Source organism: Phaseolus vulgaris, chromosome 8, assembly GCF_000499845.2.
Source record: "Phaseolus vulgaris cultivar G19833 chromosome 8, P. vulgaris v2.0, whole genome shotgun sequence".
Lineage (NCBI taxonomy): Eukaryota > Viridiplantae > Streptophyta > Magnoliopsida > Fabales > Fabaceae > Phaseolus > Phaseolus vulgaris.
Window position 1 is genome coordinate 4,782,983 of NC_023752.2, and position 21,715 is coordinate 4,804,697.

The 21,715-nt window shown below is 33.8% G+C and overlaps 3 protein-coding genes across 3 annotated transcripts; all 3 read right to left on the reverse strand.

Moving 5' to 3' along the window:
• Positions 1-394: 394 nt before the first annotated feature.
• On the reverse strand, positions 395-4,624 carry LOC137824174 (riboflavin biosynthesis protein PYRR, chloroplastic). The gene is made up of 9 exons (XM_068629655.1): positions 4,127-4,624; positions 3,838-3,972; positions 3,547-3,646; positions 3,327-3,452; positions 2,936-3,249; positions 2,175-2,294; positions 1,681-1,926; positions 1,477-1,602; positions 395-906 (listed from the first exon to the last, which is right to left on the reverse strand). Exons 1-9 carry the CDS (start codon positions 4,478-4,480, stop codon positions 643-645), a joined length of 1,785 nt encoding a protein of 594 aa, XP_068485756.1. The 5' UTR covers positions 4,481-4,624; the 3' UTR covers positions 395-642.
• Positions 4,625-5,494: 870 nt separating this feature from the next.
• Positions 5,495-10,100, reverse strand: LOC137824175 (uncharacterized). Its single transcript, XM_068629656.1, has 8 exons — positions 9,972-10,100; positions 9,573-9,596; positions 8,835-8,940; positions 8,656-8,724; positions 7,656-8,149; positions 6,697-6,958; positions 5,998-6,206; positions 5,495-5,876 (listed from the first exon to the last, which is right to left on the reverse strand). The coding sequence occupies exons 1-8, from the start codon at positions 9,974-9,976 to the stop codon at positions 5,810-5,812; spliced, it is 1,236 nt and encodes a 411-aa protein (XP_068485757.1). The 5' UTR covers positions 9,977-10,100; the 3' UTR covers positions 5,495-5,809.
• A 4,688-nt stretch (positions 10,101-14,788) lies between these two features.
• LOC137823561 (uncharacterized) lies at positions 14,789-16,330 on the reverse strand. Its single transcript, XM_068628746.1, has 5 exons — positions 16,092-16,330; positions 15,885-16,011; positions 15,534-15,812; positions 15,349-15,453; positions 14,789-15,094 (listed from the first exon to the last, which is right to left on the reverse strand). The coding sequence occupies exons 1-5, from the start codon at positions 16,328-16,330 to the stop codon at positions 14,789-14,791; spliced, it is 1,056 nt and encodes a 351-aa protein (XP_068484847.1).
• Between the last annotated feature and the right edge of the window lie 5,385 nt (positions 16,331-21,715).

The window sequence follows — 21,715 nt, forward strand, 5'->3', positions numbered from 1 at the left end:
CCACAACCAACTACGTTCAAAAACGCACACCAAGCACTCATCTACAAGTTTTTCTCAAAACAAACAAAGACAAGATAAGGGCAATGTTGGATTTAAAAATTTATGTTGGGTGCATATAAAAAAATGATATGGTGCAGGGAGAAACTGCTGCAAACAATACTAAGCCTAATCCACATATATCATTGCTGACATTTTCTTCAAACCCAAAAATGGATTAATAATACTTTTAGTCTCTGTACTACTAGTATTTTTACTTATTTATTTATGTGCAAATTTGATCTTCCATTCGTTTAGTTGTGCCTTTTTACCCACTAGTTTATTTGACATTCAATATTTAATGAACATACCAATGTGAAAACTTTGTAGCACATTCACATAAAAGAAATGAAGACACCTAATTTTAGAAAAAAAAAACAAAAGAGACCAAACTTGATAAATAAAATAGTAAGAAAAGTACAATTAAGGGAGACAGATAAAAATGGAAAACAACAGAAAAGAACAACTTAGAACATTGTTGAAGACTTGGATGAAAGTCCCTCTTAAACAAAACAGAAGGCTTGATCAATAAACTAACAAGATGTGACACGACAAACAGTTTTGGTAGTTATATACCAAATACTGTCACTGTTCTCTTTGAAAATACTATACAGTTAAACTAGGGGCCTCACTTGATGATGAAGACTCCCCAAGAAACTCAGATCTCAATTTCATCAACAGTCTGCCAAGATAATTTAAGCCTTCTCCCTCTCGGCCTCCACCCCAAAACAGATCATGAGGTGAAGCCTCAACTAGAACAGAACCGGCAGTGGATAGAAGCATAGTTTTCAAATGCGGGTAGATTGAGAACTTGCATTTCAGTGCCTTGTACATGACATCGATCTTTATGTTCTCCCAGTCAGATCTTATCTGTGTGACCAATAAAAAAGAAAGGTTCAGTCCTCTTACAAGGAAAAGAGAAAGGAACCAAAACAACATACATGATCTGTACATCATGACACTAGTTAATGCATATCAAAGCTCTGGGACTAACTGGTCAGAAATTCAATTACTGTTGCCCAAACTCTTTCAATGTTACATTTAGCAGAAGGCAACTGGGGGCATGTGGTTATTTACAAATCAAATCATTAGTTCACAAATTAAAATTCAGGATAATTTAGTCAACAAAATTTAAAAGCTTTTAGTATTATTTCCCTCCCAAATCTCCCCAATACTGGGAGAGAAGGCAAATATTAAAGGGGAGAGATTTTGGCTCCTTTATTTCCACTCCACTCCAGTCAACTATCTTAACCAATCAAGCTATCTTTTAACACCCCTTTCCCTCCTGCCATTTCCCTCGAACCAAACAGTAAGCTTTTGAGAAAATGATTGGTGACAGAATCCAGAAAGGAAATATTGTTGTCAATCAAGTCTCTGAGTCAGTAGGTCAAGATCAGATAAAGAGTTTGAGAAAAGTTTTAAAACAACAGACGATTATACCAGATTAGGTTTCTGCTTTTGCATTGACCGTCCTATTCTTGCAGCTTCTTCTGGACTTTTTGCAGATTTAATCCTTTCAACGCAATCTTGTGCCATAGGATCATCTACCCCAACAAACTTGTGTGCCTACGCATTGAATTATATATATAAGAATTACAACAAAACAGCAAAGGAAAACAGAATTAATGAAAAAAAATCAAGTACCTGGTAGTAATGCTCAACACTCAACCAAGTAACATAATCACCATTTTCATCACCCATTTGAATGGGATGAGGAGAGAAATTTGATAATGCACCGTAAAGATCCCATGTTTTATAGAAAAATATGATCCTTGACTCATATGGTGAGACAGTAGGATCAACAACAAAAGTTTCATCACGTGATGGGATTACAGGTATCATGTCTGGTAAGGGCTGAAGAAATCCACTAATAAGCATGTCGGGTCCAACCTGCATTACAGTATCCAGTAACACAACCTCGTCTAAGAAATGTAAAGACATTATACATTAAATATCAGGACGTAGGCAGCTAAGTTGGGAAATTACTTCGTCTAAAATATCCAATGCTAGAGATATCATATAATTTTTTCCTTAGATATACCATAGATTCGCAATAAAGCATAGACCAAAGCATATCTTTTCTGAAAGGGGGACAAAACCCAGTACTTATAAAGGAAGACAAATGAACTCCTACTAACCTGCTCGTAGCAAACATCAATTAGATTTAAAGCCTGTGTCATCTCAACCATCCCAAGATCTCCCACAGGAGATGGTGCATTCTTTCCACCAATAATTTTAGGAGCAACAAAAGCATAAACCTGAAAGGGCATAAATATCACCAATATCCAACATATCATAAAAAAAATCAAAACAGGATAAGCCAACTACGCCAAATTAATTCTAATTGGAATTTGATAATTGTGATAAGTGCAACCATCCAAGCCATGGAGAATTTGGTAAGGGTAGCAGTATATTAGTAAACAAAACCCCCTTGCAGAAACAAAACAATGACTATGCAGAAGTACAACTCGGAACAAGATAATTGAGACAGAAATGAAGGGGATTCATCCCATATCAAAGATTTTTTTCATTCTTGTCTGTACAATTCTAATAGAATTTTATTTAGTCAATTACAAGAAAAACAAGTAACTATCATCATCAAGCTATGCATATAGAATCACTTTTAGCTCAATAGTTATCCACCTCCACTCTCAAAAGGCCAAGAAATATGGTATTACTGATTATTTTGGTCGATGATCAAAACATAGGAGAGCATTCAGTGAATGTCTCTTTATTATCCCAAAATATTGTGTGTAACCCTTCTGTTGCCAATATATTTTTAGCCTATAATCTATTATATAGCAGAAAATAAGTTGTAACCATTGAAAATTATCCTAACTATGCTACTAATAAGTAGAACTCCAATTTTTCTCAAAGAAAATTAAAGTATGAACAACACCTTGTGAATTACTCCAGATGAAATAGCAGAGGCCGCCAGTGTTCCTCCACATTCCCATAAAATTGAAAGATAACCACGATCGTGGAAATACTCCATAACTTCTCGGGGAGTCAATATGTCAAACTCCACAACCTCAACTCCTTTAGATGCAAGCAGCTTCTGGAAACTCCTCCTTGCACCCCTTTGTGTTACAACTATGGTAGAAACCTCAGCCATGTCCCACAGGTTTGCTTCCTCTGGAAGATCAAGCGTCTGGGTCATCACAATGCGCATTGGCATATGCCCCCCTCCATGTCTGGCTGTTAGTCTTGGATCTGATTGAGTTTAAAAGGAGGTAAGCTATAAAAATACAAATTCAGAGAAATTTGAAGACAATAACAATGATACTCACTGTCCCTTCGAACCGTATTTCCTCCCACAATGACAGCATCACTTCTACCCCGTAGCTCAAACACTAGATTTCTAGACTGCTTGCAGCTTATCCATGACGCATGGCCACTGCTAGCAGCAATTTTTCCTGCAGCATCAAAAGGAGGGTAAAAACTAACAAGACAAATACAAACATCAATGTTTAACTTTACTTCTTTCAAGTAAGCGCAAATCAATCTCACCATCAAGGGTCATAGCATACTTGAGAACAGAAAAGGGAACACGCGAAGCAGCTCTACAAATCAAAGGTGCATTTACAAGAAGACACTCTCTTTGTGCATCCTGCAAATGAAACAAAACAATGCATGCATGAGAATAAAAAATCAATCGATAACACAGGTCTATCAAAGAAACCCTAAACATCATATAGTTGTTATTTCTGAGTTGATTCAGACACTTAGTCGAGCTATGTTGCTTTTATAATATTGTTCAATTGAAACAAAAAGCAAAAGGTGTTGAAGCATTGGACACACCTCGATGAGATTACTAGTGAGATCCTCTCCGAGAATATCAACATGCAGTCCTTGATTTCTGAGTGCACGCACAGCATTGCCACGGAGATGTTGCAAGGGATGCCTCATTCCAATCACAACTCTTTTAACCCCTCCCTAGTTTGGTTTCACAGACAGGGTAGGATCATTTATCAACTACAAAACACAAACTAGAGCCCAGACAACATCGTATTCGTGAGCAACAACAACATCAACATTATAAGACACACATGCGGGTTCGGTAACAAACAGAAGAAAGGCAAAGGAGAACCTGGAACAGAGCAGACACGGCACTGTGGTCGCCGTGGCAGTCGCCGGGCTCCATGTTCAGATAGGCCGTGGCGCCTCGGCAGAGTTCGCCGGCGGCGTCGACGGCCTGGACCTCCGCGGCTGCGGTGCCCTGCGCGTAGAGGTAGCCCTCGCCGGCGACGTGGCCGGCGGGTGAGAGGATGACGCAGCCAAAGTTGGGGTGGGGGGAAGTGAAGCCGGCAGATTTGTCGGCGAGATGGGCGGCGCGTCGGATGTAGGTGGCGTCGAGCGCGTGTGGTGCGGTGGGAAGGGAGGCTCTGCATTTGCAGATAATTGAAGAAGGGTTTGCGGTGAGAGTGAGAAACGACAGCGCCATTTTTGAACAGTGAGTTGTTTGGTTGGTTGGGTTTAGATTTTGAGAGACGAAGATGAAGAAGGAAGTGATGGTTGTGTTTGGATCCTATTAACCCAAATCACAATACAACCTATCATCACCATGCATTTCGAACCTCCATCATCTACCTTTTTCACCTCTTTTTTCTTTATTATTTACGTAAACTAGCAAAGATTAATTGTTAAAATATTACACAATTACATTATTTTTCTTTTTATTTATTCAAAGATTGTCACTCTTTTCTAACTTTTTTTTACTTTTATAATTTTACATATTTTTAAAAAATCTGTTGTTCATTTCACAAATACAATAAATCCATAAAAAAATATTTAAAACTTATAAGATATAAATTTATTAAAAATTATATGTCGGTACACTCTTACTCTTATAAAATCAATAAGACTTTTTTATATCTACAATATTTTAATCTTAAACTAATACGGCCTAAACAAATCTCTAATTAAATTTATTTATAATGATGCGCTCCTTACTTCAAACTCGTAACATTATAATTGTTTTGCGTGTTGAAATACCATTTAATTTCTTTTTTGCCTATGGACTTATATTATATAATTTCCTTCTCTGACTAAGTTATCACCTATCGGAAACTTCATTCGTGTTTGATGAACCACTTCATCATTTTAAATCTATAAGCCATCCACAAAATATACGCCAAACACATTTACAGAAGAATTTTCAATACTAAGAAGCTTAATTCTAATATAAAGGGAAGAAAACAAGTTCCAACAAACACGTGGAATAACTTGTAAGCAAATTACTTAAATCCAAAAGTATTTGCCTCTACTTAACTTTAATCAATGTCAGATAATAAAAAGTTCAATTTAAAAAGTACATGTCAAAACTATGAGCAGCTAATTTATTTTTAAAGCTTATTTAGAACTTGAACGTGACTACTAAACTGATGGGAAAGAACAGATAGCTTTATCACATTGAATTAAAGCTAATAAGCAAAACACGAGAAAAGCAGGCAAGCGGTGAACTCAAAAGTTTAAACGTCCAACGGCTGCATTAATGATTTGAAGAAACGATAAGTTAACAGGGAAAGTACACCCATTATTGAAACGACCACTCAAAATACAGTAATGCACCCGTAGAACATATCAGAGTGTCGCAGGCACCGTGATATGTAACCCAAGGGCACAATGAAGTCAAACACAAAACATTAACAAAATAGACTAAAAGTACTACTAGGAGGAATTGAACTTGGGACAATTCGTGCTAATATCTTAGCTAATGGTACAAGAGCTGAAGACATGGTAATATCTTCAGCCCTGAACCTCCACATCACATTTACTCCTCCTCTTCAGCCTCCTCCAGCCAATTAACAAAGGGTTCCAGCGCCTTCACAAAGGTTTGCCTGTACCAGTTCCAAATAAGCAGTAGTAAGCAACATAACATGTAGCAGGAAAAATTACAGACATCATTGGGTGTAAATGACTATCTATAATAGGATACGTGTTCTCAAAAAGTTTTCATACCTGCCCTTGGTGTTTGTTCCTTTTCGGAACCAGTGAAGGATGGTATCTTCTGCCAGTACGTCCTGGTCATAGAGAGATCTAACAATCTCAGGGAACAGCTTCATAAGTTTAGCATCCTCATAGCATTGCATTTGTACTTTGTACATCAGCTCCAGCTCAAGCTTCCCACTGGTACAGAATGTATTCAACAGTTCTGCCCAAGTTTTTACCTTCATGAATACAGTGCTGTCGTCAACAACTTTTACACGGATAAAGTCAGGCAGAAAATGTAATTCATTTGTTTTGGTTGATATAAAGTTACATGTCAACTTCCTTCGATAAAAGTTTATATAATTAAAACAAATTGAACTGTGCATCTCTTAAAACTATCCAAGTACAAAATATCCAGCACTAAGAACATGTTAGCAGCACCCAGCTAAGCCTTTTAAATGCACAAATCCATTAGCTCGTGAGCAGTTCTTTCAAAATAGGTACTGAAAGTTTACACGAGTCTCAAGTAGTTCAAAATTTAAAAAAAGGTAAAAAAAACTAACATAGAGTCTTATAAGAAAAACCTATGAGTTGGCTAAGGCCATAAAACAAGAATTTTTAAAAACCCCAGACTTGTTCAATAAGAAACTTGAGTCCACAAGGTCCTAAAGAACAAACATGAAAATTCCCAACCATAATATGCATAGATGCAAAATATCTAAAGGAAACCTGTCGGAGGGCTGCATTTGCATTCTGTTGCTGATTTTTCCCCGACCACTGCACAGCATCCATTAAAACATCCCATACGACCCGCACCACCTCAATGTCTGGCAATTTAGCATCTCTAACTCGCAGCTTCACATTCTCAATGACTTCAGCTGTATCAGCCTCCTCTGTTATCTGTGTTGTTAAAGCAGACTTCATTTCCTTCAATTTCACCTCGAAAATTTTCTTGTCATTATACTCCACCAAGGCCACTAGTCCTTCCTTGCTAAAAAAGTAGACAATGATATATAAGTTTCCACCATAATTAACAGAACAATATGAAATGATAAAACACAGTGCACTAGACCACCTTAATATCAAGCTATGGAAATGTTAGACAAAGTATTGAATGAAAATAACACAATCATTCCCCCACGAATTTTAAACTGATAAAAAAACTCACTATGCATGACTAAATGCTTCCGCAGATTCAGAAACAATAATTACACACTTCATATAACAAAATTGGTAATTTTCCACTACCATTGTAAGGCAGTAATTCAGACCTTGTGTAGTCTATTCAACTCGATTTCTTTGGCAAAAGAAAAAAAAAATACAGCATGTGCTATGCTAAAGCTCGAATGTTTAACAAAACCCAGGGATAATAACTAAGGATTGCAAGTCTTCACGTTATATTTAAGAATTACGTTTAACCAAGGTCAAGTACTAAATATAATAAGGAAAAGACAGCAGCTTTAAAGTATCATATTCAGCAAATAACAGTGAACTAAGATTGATCCAAGTGTGTATTAGTATTCTGCAAAAATAGTTCACAAAATGAGATCGATAAGGTTGTTGGAACTGCTAAAAGTAAAACAAAATAGGATCCAATCGCCTATACAAGTAACACAAACCATAACATAAGAAGCAATAATTGTAAAGCATATTTTTCTATGAAGATATGTCAGTATCAGTAATGAGACCTGAAATGCTCAGAGAAAGCTTCATTGGATCTTTTTGTAGGGGGGAAAAAGTCCAAAAGATTATCCTCTACTTTTCCCCGCTTCAGAATTGAAATAAGATCATCAAGACTGTTATCAATCAGATACTCCTTAAAGAAGTCAGTCATAAAAGACAGAACTAGCCCTTTGGCCACAAGGTTATCTTTAAGAAGTGGTTGGAGAACAGTTTCTGGTGGGAGACCAGACAGCTTCTGGGAGAATGCAAGTGCTGTGAAGATTGCCAACTTCTTCCTCTCATTTTCCTCGAAAAGCTCCAAGGATTGGAGGAATCTTCGCATGACATTTTCAAGGTTCTTGATGAGAAATGGCCTTCGCCGCAAAATCTTCTGTATATAGATTACAGATGGTAAGATGACTTCACGCTTAGGCTCACACTCTATTATAGAGTGAGGATGGCGGTCCCCTTCATCAGGCTTGGTAGTTCCAGGTTGTGTACGACCCCCAGTGAAAACAACCTAAAGTAATGCAAAATTAAGCAATAACTGACCAGTAAGACATTTTGTATGAGAGACAAATCAACAGACAGTAAAAAATCAGAATACATGAAGAAGATTAAACTATATAATGATTGTATCAATGCTCTAGTAAATGGAATATCTAAAAAACTGTTCAATAAAAATATCAGGACATAGATTCAATTATAGCAGTGCCTTGCAACAATGTCAGCGAAAGCCCAAACCTCCCCCCTTCCAAAGAGAGAGAAAAGTGAAAAAAAATAACATCTATGTGCATGCGTACACAATGAGAAAGTCTTGGTCAGGTAGACAGTATCTAAACAGGCCACATCATGATAGTTACAGATATCATAAAAAAGAATGAATGTCATAATACCACGACTATGCATCCAATTCACTCTAATCAAAATTCAAAAATAAAAAGATTTCCAAATAGCTCAAAAAATGCATGGTACTAAAATCAACAATGAGAGAACAGAGGTAGTCTGTTGGTTTAGGAAGCTTGCCTCAAAAAAGGTGTCACCGTATCTTGAGAAGTTAAGGTCTGAAGATTCAATGCTCTTAGCAATAAGTTCCTGCATGCACAAATTACTAAATCAGTTGTATGAATAAATCACAGCACGACAGTGTGTATGCAATTCAGACAGACAACAAATGAAAACTGTAAATGCACCTATAACATTACCAGATCACCAGCATTATCCAAATAAATCTGGACCACTGCATCCGAGAATGCTGCAGGGTCCAGGGGCGCTGCAATATTCCGTTTGCGGGTCTTAATCCGCGTGCCACTAGGGAAGGAGATAAAAAAGAAAAAAAATAAGTAACTCAACACAGATTTGCATACATGAACAAAACAAACACAATAGCAATAGGTGTTACATGGAATAGTTATATCATTCTACACAAATATTAGCTGTAGATACCAGAGTTGTACGCACAGTACCACTTACATAATTAAAATACATAAAAATAACCAAGACCCCCATTAGCTCCAAAAGTTATAAATAAGCAATAAAAAATTATGTGTGGTTCACTTTTAGTAAAACAGTACAAGGAGAGAGCAAATTAGAATGCAAGAGCATCTTAATCATTTGAAAGACAACTCAAAAAGTAGTGAAGTTAGCAATAAAATAAACAAATAAATAAAACTCAGTATTCTATAGACAAGAAAACAACAAAAAGGATTTTGAGGCGCCGAGGACTTTGGGAAGGAAAACGAAGGCAAGAAAAAAAAAGATTTTTGGATGTAAAAAGGTTAATATCATTTTCTTTCATCTGAAAGAGTGTCATATAAGCATACTTCTCATACTATACGCATATAGTTAATGCAACATTAAAAGAACAAAGCCTATCTCAGTCCTGCAAACAAAGCATAAAACAAGAAAACAAAGACACTCAAGTAAAAAATGACCAAACTCACCCAAGAGTGGGTCTCTCCTTCGAGCTGCAAAAAAAAAAAAGATCAGAATTAGCAACAGAAATAATTTTGATCAAATCTAGACATGAGTAACAAGATTAATTTAATAAAATAAAATAAAAATGACTCTCAAATCAAAGCAGGGACAGGGACTGCGTTAGGTTTAGGTTTAGGGTGAAAAAAAGTAAATTACAAACAGGTTTTTTTCTGAAAGGAAATCGGAGAGGGGCTATGGATCTGCTAAAATCGCCACCGAAAACAACAAAAATTACTGATCTAATACTTTCCCCTAAAAGGCGTAAAGGGAAATGAAAGATCACGATGCGGTGGTTTAGATCTGTGAAACTCACGAAACGCGAATCAAGAAAGATCGAAGAAGAGAAAAAGAGAGGAAGAAGATACCTCATAAACCAAGACGAAAGGGAATCGAAAGATCGGTGAGTCTGTGAATCGGTGCTAGTTGCGAAGAACAGAGAGAAAATGAAGAAGAAAGAAATGAGGAAACACGACAGAACAGAATTCTGAACTTGGTCTCACACACCTCTATTTATATTATTCATTAATTAATTTATCAATATTTATTTTTAAATAAATCATATTGATATTAATTTTACTGATTAACATCTTAAAATGTTTTGTTGAAGATAAAATATATATGTATGGGTATATGTTATTAACACTCTAAACTTTTAATTATGTATATATTTTTTAAATTTTAATTATAAATAAATTTATTATTTTAATTATAATTTATTTAATTAAATTTATTTTATTTTTATTATTGTTTGTCTTAGTTTTATATTTTAATCTAAATAAAAAATTATAATATTTTAAAGACAGAATTAAAAATAAATCTTGAAAAATTAATACGAAAGATCCGTTAACAAAATCTTAACTACTCTCTTTAAATATCAATTATCTTACATAAAAAATATATTAAAATTTCTTTGATAATTACTATAAAAAATATTTAAAACTTTCTGATAATTACTTAAAAACCCCGTGTTTAAATTATTTATTTATTCACATTATAAAGAGCTATATTTAAAAAAAAAAATTGTTGTATGTATTGGATAGAGATTTATAAACATTATGATAAAGAATTAGTAGTATTTTATTACAATTTTAAATAATATAAATAAGTTTCTTCCTATTTTATTTAGACTATTTCTTATGGTTTTTAATTTGGAAATATTTAATTGAGGTTTTTGACTTATACAAAGTTTTCTAATAGTAAAAAAAATACAATATTATGAATTGTTTTGTAAGTTGGTCTTTACATTATTTTTACATGAGTGAAAAATTCTCATTTGAATAAGAATATTTTGAGTGATAAAATATCATGAGAGGAAAACTTATACTCTAGGTCCTATTTTTCTTGAGCAATAATTTATTAAGTGGAAATTATTTGAGAAAAATAAATATTATACAAGAACCTAAAAACACTTTATTAATTAGTTCATACTTGTTAATATAGACTTTAAATGACTCTAATATCATATTACGAAGTGGAGTTTAAACTTAACTCAACTCCATAAAACCGACTAATGACATTAAGGTTTGCACTCACTTATATACGATGAATTGTTCTCATCTCTAATAGATGTGGGATCTCCAACACATTGCACCCACTTGTCTATGTTAAAATTACCACTTTTAAAACAAAACAACACAATATTATCATAATAAAAAATAATATAATCATATAATTCAATGTAATGATAATTTTATAGTTAAAAAAAATCAATAATTAGTATGTTTTCGTATTCTCAAGTTATCTCACACAACTATACTAACTTGTACATTTAGACCACTTATAATAAAAATTCAGATAGACTATTCAACAAACTCCAAGAATCTAACTTAATTTCATACATTTTCACTCGTCTCCAGATATTTAACTTCAACTCAAATTTAATTCCATTCTAAAAATTCAAAATCAAATCAGTTAAAATCAATTTATCAGTCTTATAAAATCTTTAAACATTCAACTTCAACTCGAGTTTAATTTCACAGTAAAATTCCAAATTATTTAAACTAAAATAAAATTATAAGTTTGCTTACTTGATAGATACCTTACAAAATATTGAAATATTATGATAGAAAAAAGTTCGATAAAATACTTTTAAAAGTTCAAATCATTTAAAAAATTATCTAAAAATAACAAAAAATTATTTTAATAAATGAAAATGATAATATGACTGAAAGAGGCATACAAAACATTGTATTAATCAAATTTAATTATTAAATATTAAACGTTATATAATAGTATTAAACATTAAATCTTAAATAATTAGGTAAGGAGTAAGTTAATGTATTTAATAGTAGTAGTGATTTAAATGAGACGAAGTATTACTATTTTATTATTGAAGTAAACAAAAATATAAATAAAAATTAACTATTAAAATTTTATTTTAGAAAGAATCATCTCACTAAAAAACATTTCCTTTGCATTTTCTTTATAATTTGGAAGGATATGTTCATCTTTTCATAAATCATATTCCACCTTAGAGATCATGATAGAGAGTATAACATTTGTGTCTATTCATAAATTGTTTTTGAGTAAGTTTCTCTTTACTCTTTTCTTAAGTTGGTTTTATTGAAAATTTTGCATGCCTTTGATTTTTAGGACAAAAATGAATCTTTGTTAGTTTAGGAGCATGAGAGTCTGTTTAAATTGCATATGAAAGCATTTTATGTAAAATTTTATCTTCCTTGTGAAAATAGAAAAGTTTGGAGCTCAAGCTATAGTAAACAAATCTTACCAAGTAAAAGAAACTAGTTAAGTTTTGATAGTACCTTAGGGCAAATGGCCTGGATATGAGGATGACGTGATCATAATATTTGATTTTTTTTAAGGATTGTGTGTTGTTTGAATATATTCAAAACTTCTGAATCTTGAGATGAATGTTTGGTGATATGGTAAAGATGTTCATAGTGTGATATGATTGAATGTTTGTTGTTGGCAATCTAATTATATATGTATGGTATACTTGAGATATTAAAGAGTTGAAAGTGTTTGAGACAAAATTTGTATAGTTTGAGTAAATAGAGTGGTGGTTGGAGGAATTGCAATATGTGCTTGATTCATTGGGCGAGAAAAGTTTTAGCCGAGCAATATGGTGTTTTCTAAACTTTAAAAGACATGTTTTTAAATGTTTCTAGATGCTAAATTTTGTTTATTTTTCATCATTATATTTTTTATCAATACATTGGGTTGAATGTTATTAAATGTAATTAATGATGAATGGGTGATAAGATTAATAATTATATTGAGATGAAATGTATATGAATGAAAGTGTATGATGTTATGGTTGTGATATAACATATGATGTGTGGAAACGTAGTTATTTCCAATGAGAGAATATTATGTTGAGATGTAGGTGATGTATTGAATTGGGGATTCGTGAAGCATATATCATGACTTTATTGATGTTAGAATCACATAGAGAAAAATATCATGTGATGAAAGTCGAAGGAAGATCTTATAACCTAGTTTACGGTGTGAAAAATAACTTTGTTTAGTAAGTCATAGAAACTTACCTTGTCAGATGGGTGAAAATATGTTCATACTATGTAACTTTGTTATGGTGACAACTTAGTCGAGATAATATGTTAGATGTAGATCTTTGGGTTTAATTTAATGCATGTGTCTGTGATGGTTGATATCAATATTATTGACATGAGACGTAGTCAGTAGGTTGATACTAGACACGTAATTCTTATGTTGATTAAATTAATAATTGAGATTGTATTCATTAGAGTACACATATGAGATGTGAATACAATATGTGTGTATGATTTATTATGTAAATGTATAAAAGTCTTTTTAAGACTCTAGTTTACCATGTTTTGTGTGATTGCGTTGTTTATCAAGTGTGATAATTGTGTGTTATACGAGAGCATATGATATTGTACGAACTTATTGTAAGGACCTAGAAAATGGCTTTAGAGTAAAAATAGTATATTTTAAATGACACATAGTTAATTTATTATTAAAATGAAAATAACATTAAATAGAAAAAAATCAGTTTTCAGGTTTCATTTTAAAATAATCACTATCTCTCTAAACTTTTTCTTTTTTTCTTCCTTTTCCTTCTCTCTAACTTTTTGAACATCTTTGTCATCAAAATGGCGATCAGAGTCCACCATTGGATTCCTGATAATGAATATTACAAGACTGCCCAGTCAAAATTTTAGACAAAGTAAGTTCATTTTTGCTTCTTTTTTCTTTAAGTAAATTCCAATATGGTTAGGGTTTCCTTTAGTATAGGTCTTTGCATGTGACACTTTTAGCTTTAAAATTAGTAGTGATATAATTAGATTTTTATCAAGATTTTGTGGTGTAGGTTAAGCTGTCATTGGGCCATGTAGGAGTTGGAACTCTTAGTGAACACATGCTCAAACTCTGATAAAGGAAGCTAATTTTATTTTCAATAGAACCCTAAGTTAGAAGATTTGAATATGGGGGTGACATCGTGTTCATCAGCCTCAAAATTTCTTGCAGGATTACTTGTTTTTAGTATATTAGAATTTAGTTGAGATTGGATGTGAAATTGTAGATATGGTAGATATTGTAGAATTCAATTTTGTTTTTATTTGAATAAGTTAATGAATGAATTTGAATTGTGTTTATGAATCACTTGATGTGTAATGTTTGATGAGTATATATATATATATATATATATATATATATATATATATACATATACACTACAAGAAAAACTCAAATTACATACAACCAATATCCGTATGTAACACACAAAATCCGTATATAAAACCCATTTACATACGGATTACATACGGATAAAAATCCGTATATAAAACCGTCGTAGGTAACTGTTACATACGGATTTTGGATCCGTATGTAATTACATACGGATAAATCCTTATGTAAAATCCGTGTGTTATTACATACGGATACATCCGTATGTAAAATTCGTATGTAATTACATACGGATAAATCCGTATGTAATTAACAAGCAGACTTACATACGGATTTATTCGTATGTAACATTGTACACAGCACCACCAACTATTTGTATTTGGAAGCACCCCATATTCTACACCTGCATATCATCCATCAACATTCCAGTACATTCCAGTTTTCAGAAGACAAATATTCATCACATTCAAAGTTATTCATACATACAATACTTACTATTTTCAAATATCTAAATATCTAAAATGTATTTCATTAAAACAAAGTTCTAGAGAAGCTAATAATTATTATAATCTTCATCGGGTGAATTTTGTTGTTCATCATGATTATTATGATGTTGTTGGACTTCATTTGACTGCGGATTCGGTTCAGTTGGTGGCGGGGTATTTGGTTGCTGAAAAAACTGTTGTGCTGCAGCTGCTGCCTCAGGTGGTAGATATTGCATCATGAAATTTTGAAAGTTTTGAAACCTTGCATCCATGCGTTCAATATGCTGCCTAAGTTCAACAATTTCTTCTGAATTAGCCTTCTTATTACTAGAAGATGGTTGTGTTTCTTGTAGGTAGCGACCAACACAGTCGTCCTAACGATCAACACGTCCAACCCCATATACTCGTCCCTTGTACCTTCCACCTACAGTTTCTAACCAACAACGACTTCTCAATCTTTCCTCCTCAGCAGGATCTAATGGAGTATATATTGAGGTAGATTGTGATTAAGATAATGCTTGAGACAATCTACTTTCAAAATCTTCCTATTAAAATGAAAAATATTTGTTATCATACCAATTAATGTATATGAAAAAAAAAGTTTTAAAAAAAGTTTTAAAAAACTAACATGAGTCATCCTTGATCTATCATCAGCAAAATCTCCAGTGCTCTTCCGTATATGTGTTTGTTGAAACACTTCATCAACATGGACCAAGCGGCCAAGCTCCTCTATCTATAAAGAAAACATTTCATAAATTAAAAAGATAATAATTAATCATACATTAATATAAAAAAATTACATGAAAATCATACCAAACGAATAGCGTGTTCATGAACACTAATAGATCCTCCAGTGTGCAGATATCCACCTTTTTCAGACAAACGATTCTTTTTAGCTGTATCACATTTGGATCGATACACAACCATGTTCCAGTGTTCTTGGAGGTTGTTCCAAACATTATTGCCAATCCATTCTGGTCGTTTACCTTCTTGGCGAGCATCTTTAAACATTTGTGAAAGGGTGTGAGAAGCTTTTGTATGGAAATTTTTCTTAACTTTTTCCTCGTCCTCAGCCCTCCATGTGACCTTCCTCTGCAAAACAACAAGAATCATCAATCCAAATTGTAAAATATAAAATATTTAAAGGGAATAAAAAACAAGTACCTTAAAACGTTGAAAAAATATATCTCGTTCACCCTTTGGGATTGCCCCCCATGTTGGCCATGGCTCACCAAATTGTTGCTTGATGGTGGCAGTGATGGCCTTTGATGCAATTTTTGATGGATAAAACCTAAATACCAAAACAAAGTTAGTCAAAATTATAAGACAATAATAATAAATTATATAAATTGAATTTTGTTATATTCTTACCCTCCCCCAATAGGCTGAATCAAAGGACGATCACCAGCTGAGAGGACCTCGTCCTTTAAGTTATTCGCTGCAGAAGCTGAGTGCGTCCCTCCAAGATTTGTATATGGGGGATGGTGTAATATCTGGTGGGGTTGATGCATTAGAACCAACACGTGGAGATGGTGTTGATGCAATAGCATCTTGTACTGGTGGGGCGGATTGGGTAGCATCTGGTATTGGTGGGGTGGATTGGGTAGCATCTGGTACTGGTGGGGTAGATCCGTGAACTGAAGAAGGAATAGGTGTATTGGGTTGACTTGATAATGGATTTTGGTTGTTAAATCGTGATAACAATTTTATCACATAATTTCTTTTCCCCTTTTTTTGGTTGTTACTCGGTGATGGTTGATCAGAACCTCCTGATGACATCTATATATATGGCATGAAATGATAATGAAGGTTATATAAGTTTATCAATGGAGAAAAATATGTTGAATATAGTTTAATAAAAAAATTGAAATAAACATGTAAAAATTTCATCAGCAAACATAAAGCTCAAATTAATTGGAGTAATAAACAATATGTTAACAACAACAATACAATACTAGTTCGTACAATAGATATTATTTGTTAACATTGGCTTCCTAAGTCTATTCAGAGTTAGAGATGTCAAAGTCATCTCCATATTCATCTTCACTTTCTCCCTCTTCATTGTCTTCTTCCCATTCATTTGTTTCTTCATCTATCAGATATTCAAATGATGATACATTGTTTATGTCAACTTCTTCAAACTCAGTCTCTAAATCTTGTAATCCCGAAACCCTTTCAACTTCAATCACTTCATTAACATGTGACATTTCATCAACTTGATATGGCACTTCAACTTCTACATCATCAAAATCTATACGACCTCTGGGTTTCGTTTTGATTGCAACACACCAGCCATGTTTGTCTCTGCGTGATGCTGTATGGTACATAATAAACTTGTCGAACATTATGTGCAATGATAAAAGGATCAAATGGCACATATCTTCTATCCATTAGAATATCCACAATACCATATTTGGAGCTCACTCGTGTACCTCTTGTTGATGGATCAAACCAATTACAGTAAAATAATACAACTTTGTTATCTGAGGTCGAAGAATTGTACTCCACCTCATATATGTGTTGAATCACACCGTAGAAATCATCCTCACCTCCTTCTGTAAGACCCTTTACATGGACCCCACTATTTATTGTTTTATTTCCCTCACTCCATGCATGAGTGTGGAATTTGTACCCATTCACAAAGAAGGTGTGCCACTCTTTTACACACCTTAAAGGACCAAGTGATAAATCTCTTAAGTGTTGATTATTCACATTTAAAGGGTCTTTATGAACCTGTAAATATATCAATGTCACTAATTTTTTATGAAATGGTTAAAGAAGTAAAAAAAAAGTAAATTAGAGAATTTGTTGATACATACTTGTGTCCTAAACCACAAAGGAAAATTTGTATGTATACGAGCCGAGGCATGTGATTCGGAAATTTCATTACAATGTAAGAAAGAGCTGTGAATATATAAGTGTCAATGCATTTGGTTAGCGATAACTTAATGAACCAATAACAGTGTTTTAAAAGAATATCTTGCATGAGGCTTACTCGAGGTATGGTTTAACTTCATTACAGTTGATCAAAATATGAACATGAGCTGAGTTCAATTCTTCATCAGTTAACCAACGAGTGATCTTCCTCCCAGAATGACGTCCAGGTTGGTCAAATACAGATAAGATTGATGGAAGCCTTTCACTTTCAATGTCCACTTCATTTCTACAATGTTGTGGTCTTAACATGAAGTTGTTGAAATAATGTGAACAAAAGTGAGTTGTCTCACGATGCAAATAAGATGCACAAATAGATCCTTCTACCCTAACCTTATTCTTCACTGATCGTTTAGCATATCCCATGAATCTATAATCAAAGAAATATGTTATGATTGATAGTTATATTTCACATTAAATAAAGACTAATTACTCTTATTATTACCTTTCAAATGGGTACATCCACATATAATGGACAGGTCCACCAAGTTTGGCTTCATATGCTAGATGGACAGGGAGATGTTCCATAGAATCAAAAAATGCCGGGGGAAATATCCTTTCCAACTTACAAAGAATTATTGGAATGTTTTGTTCCATCCTAGTAAGATCATCCTGATTTAGTGTTGTAGAACACAAATCTTTGAAAAAATGACTTATCTCAATAATGGGATTTAGAACATGAGTTGGTAAGGAACTAAATGCTATGGGAAGTAGGCATTCCATGAATACATGACAATCATGGCTTTTCATACCAAGCACCCTTCCCTTATTGACATCAGCACATCTAGCCAAATTTGAAGAATATCCATCAGGCATCCTAAGATCTTTTAACCATTGACACACATGTTTAATTTCCTCTGTTGCAAGTGTGTAATTTGTTTTTGGCTTCAACATCTTTCCATTAGGATGTGACTTCAGTTCCAAGTCTCTTCGCCTACAATACAAACTTAAGTCCATTCGTGCTTTGTCATTGTCCTTTGTCTTCCCAATCACATTCATGACAGTATTAAAAATGTTATCGAAGAAGTTTTTTTCAATATGCATAACATCAAGATTATGTCTTAATATATTGTCTTTCCAGTATGGAAGATCCCAAAAGATGCTTCTTTTTGTCCAGTTATGCCACTCCCCGTAACCATGTATTCTTTGCACACCACTCTCAGTTACTTTAGGATAAGCCTTTACTCTATTCCAAACTTGTGTAGGTGTGAACTTAGGTGGTGGAGGATCCATGTCAACTTCCCCCTTCTTGAACGCATTCTTGTTCCTCCTAAATGCATGATCATTCGGTAAAAATCTACGATGCGAGTCAAACCAAGAATTTTTTCCCCCATGATGTAATTTAAATGCCTTTGAATGCTCCATGCAATGTGGGCATGCTAATTTACCATGAGTTCCCCAACCAGACAACATACCGTATGCAGGAAAATCATTAATCGTCCACATTAACATTGCCCTCATCATGAAGTTCTCTTTCCTTGAAATATCGTATGTTGGGACACCACTCCACAATTTCTTCAAGTCGTCTATCAAGGGCTCCAAAAATACATCAATACTAGCCTTTGGATTGAATGGGCCTGGTATGAGACAACTCAAAAACATATAAGGTTTACACATGCACATTTCGGGAGGAAGATTATACGGGGTCACAATTATTGGCCAACATGAATAGGGTGCATTTGATGCTTGCACATATGGATTAAAACCATCAGAGCATAAACCTAATTGCACATTGCGTGCCTCCATAGAAAAATCGGGATATATTGTATCAAAGTGTTTCCAAGCCTCGCCATCACATGGATGACGCAAAACACCATTACTGCTTTTGTTATCATAGTGCCATGTCATTTGTCTCACAGTCTGTGTTGAAGCATACATTCTTTGCAACCTTGGAATTATTGACAAATAGAACATTGCCTTTACAGGAACTGGTTTTTTGTTACTTGGTCCAGTGTTCTGGTGATGATACCTTGACTTGTGACAAAATTTTTATTGAAGCAACGCTCCATCATTTTTACCGTATTCGTTATCATAGAAGAGCATGCAACCATCCACACAACAATCAATCCTCTTAGCCTATAATCCCAATTTCGACACTAGCCTTTTTGCATCATAATAACTTTTAGGCAAACCTATTTTGATAGGTGTTGCATCTAAAAGCATTTTTGAAATAAACTCTAAGCATTGGTCAGGAATATTCCAATTGGATTTGCAAGCTAATAGTCGGACACACATTGATAATTTGGAGTCAGATGACCCTTTATACAATGGCGCATTTGCATCCAACAAAAGGTCATAAAATCTTTGAGTTTCTTCATTCGGAGGCTCTTCCATGTTATCTACATTTGGTACTTGGAATGACTCTTGTTGCCTAAGAGCATCATACACCATGTCTTCCATCAACCTAACTTGGTCATCTTGTGACTGAAGGTGTGCACCTCCAATTATTTCCAAAGGCATGCAATTATTGTTATTATCCAAGTCACCTTCTACCATGTCTTCACCATGATCACTCCAAATCCAATAATTAGATTTGAAACCATGTTTGTAGAGATGAACCTTCACAAGTCTTTCCTCCAAAATTCTTGTACAATCACACTTAGTACATGGACATCGTATTCCCTCATCATTCAGATAACATTCTTGTTGGCAAGCTTTGGTTATAAACTCTTCAACTCCCAATATAAAAGACTCTTTCAAAGCACCTCTTCCTCTATAACACCTATCATACATCCATCCACGATTTGATGGAAACTGATCCATGTTCTGTTCATAAAGCAATTGACAAAAAGTCAACGATTTTTTTCAAAGATCGTGCTATAAACGAACATTTAAGAGTTCGTTTTAGAAACGAACATGTAAGAGTTTGTGTTACAAACTCTACCTAAATCGTCTTTAGGTATTATAATTAGTTATAAAAAAATATTTTTCATGCATTAAATTACAGAATTTTATACATCAGAAATCGTAATGAGAATTTACCCAATGGCAAGATATTGGATTGTATTGACTTTTTGAATTATGGATTTATCACTTATGCCTACATTGACTCAGATGAGGAAGCGAGCCATCAAAAAAAGTTCACTGCTATCATTATTTTAAAATTATCAAGTTTTATAGCTAATAAATTCATACAAAAGTTCATTAAACCACAATAACAGAAACATAAAAATATACACCAGCTCATACAATGTATAATGTATCACTTTACAGAGACAAACTAAAGCCCTGCACATTCCCAGCTCAATAACCCAAAAATAAACCATAAACCATGTATGCCAAAATAAACCAAAAAACCAGCAACTTCCTGCAAACAAAGAGAGCAGCATACAAAAAAGTAGATTTTATTTTTTCCTACAATTTTTGTTACATACTAAACAAAACCTAAACGATTGCAGCGATGGTGGCCGGAGGTCACACGGTGGTGGCGATTGGGAAGACTACGTCGGGTCGGTGTTTGCAAAATCTCGAGCACACGGGATGGTACAATGGCAAAGGGGGGAAGCTGGACACTGCTAAACCGAAAGAGATCGTGCGTGCGGTGTGGCAGATGGGGTTGTTGTTCGCTGGTGTCGTTAGCTAGTGTCGTTTGCTGGTGTCCTTGGGTGGAAATGGGGTTGCTGTGATTTAGGTTTTACTGAATGAAGAATACGTGAAGTGGGCTAGTGAAGAATACATGGGCTAGTGAAGAATACATTAAGTAAAGTGAACCTGGGCTTAGTGAACATTACGTTAAGTGAAGGTGCCTGGTTCCAATTCAACATATATATTTTTTTTAATTATTTTGTTTTTTAATTTTAATGAAATAATATAAATCACATTTAATTTTTTAAGTTATTTATTTTTAAAATTGTTTATTTAGTTATTTTAATTGAATATAATTTATTAATATAATTTAAATAAATATTCAATTACTTTAAGTAATTCAATATATTAACTTTAAATAGTAAAAAAATATATATTTTATTGAAGTGAAGGTGGACTGAGTGGAGAACTGTAGTGAAGTGGCTGGGGTTCAAACTGTAGTAAGTTTTTTTTTTTTAAAAAAAAATCGTTACATA

What these genes read in the sequence shown, in the direction of transcription:
- LOC137824174 (XM_068629655.1), bottom strand. Translation starts at nt 4,480, where the DNA reads ATGGCGCTGTCGTTTCTCACTCTCACCGCAAACCCTTCTTCAATTATC. An exon ending in TCACTAGTAATCTCATCGAG is followed by an intron (nt 3,647 to 3,837) that starts GTGTGTCCAATG and finishes TTTCATTTGCAG; the next exon opens with GATGCACAAAGAGAGTGTCT. An exon ending in AAAAGCAGAAACCTAATCTG is followed by an intron (nt 907 to 1,476) that starts GTATAATCGTCT and finishes TTGGTCACACAG; the next exon opens with ATAAGATCTGACTGGGAGAA.
- LOC137824175 (XM_068629656.1), bottom strand. An exon ending in TGGATAATGCTGGTGATCTG is followed by an intron (nt 8,725 to 8,834) that starts GTAATGTTATAG and finishes TTGTGCATGCAG; the next exon opens with GAACTTATTGCTAAGAGCAT. An exon ending in ACGGTGACACCTTTTTTGAG is followed by an intron (nt 8,150 to 8,655) that starts GCAAGCTTCCTA and finishes GCATTACTTTAG; the next exon opens with GTTGTTTTCACTGGGGGTCG.
- LOC137823561 (XM_068628746.1), bottom strand. Translation starts at nt 16,330, where the DNA reads ATGCTACCCAATCCACCCCACCAATACCAGATGCTACCCAATCCGCCC. An exon ending in ATTCAGCCTATTGGGGGAGG is followed by an intron (nt 16,012 to 16,091) that starts GTAAGAATATAA and finishes TTTGGTATTTAG; the next exon opens with GTTTTATCCATCAAAAATTG. An exon ending in ATGAACACGCTATTCGTTTG is followed by an intron (nt 15,454 to 15,533) that starts GTATGATTTTCA and finishes TTTTCTTTATAG; the next exon opens with ATAGAGGAGCTTGGCCGCTT.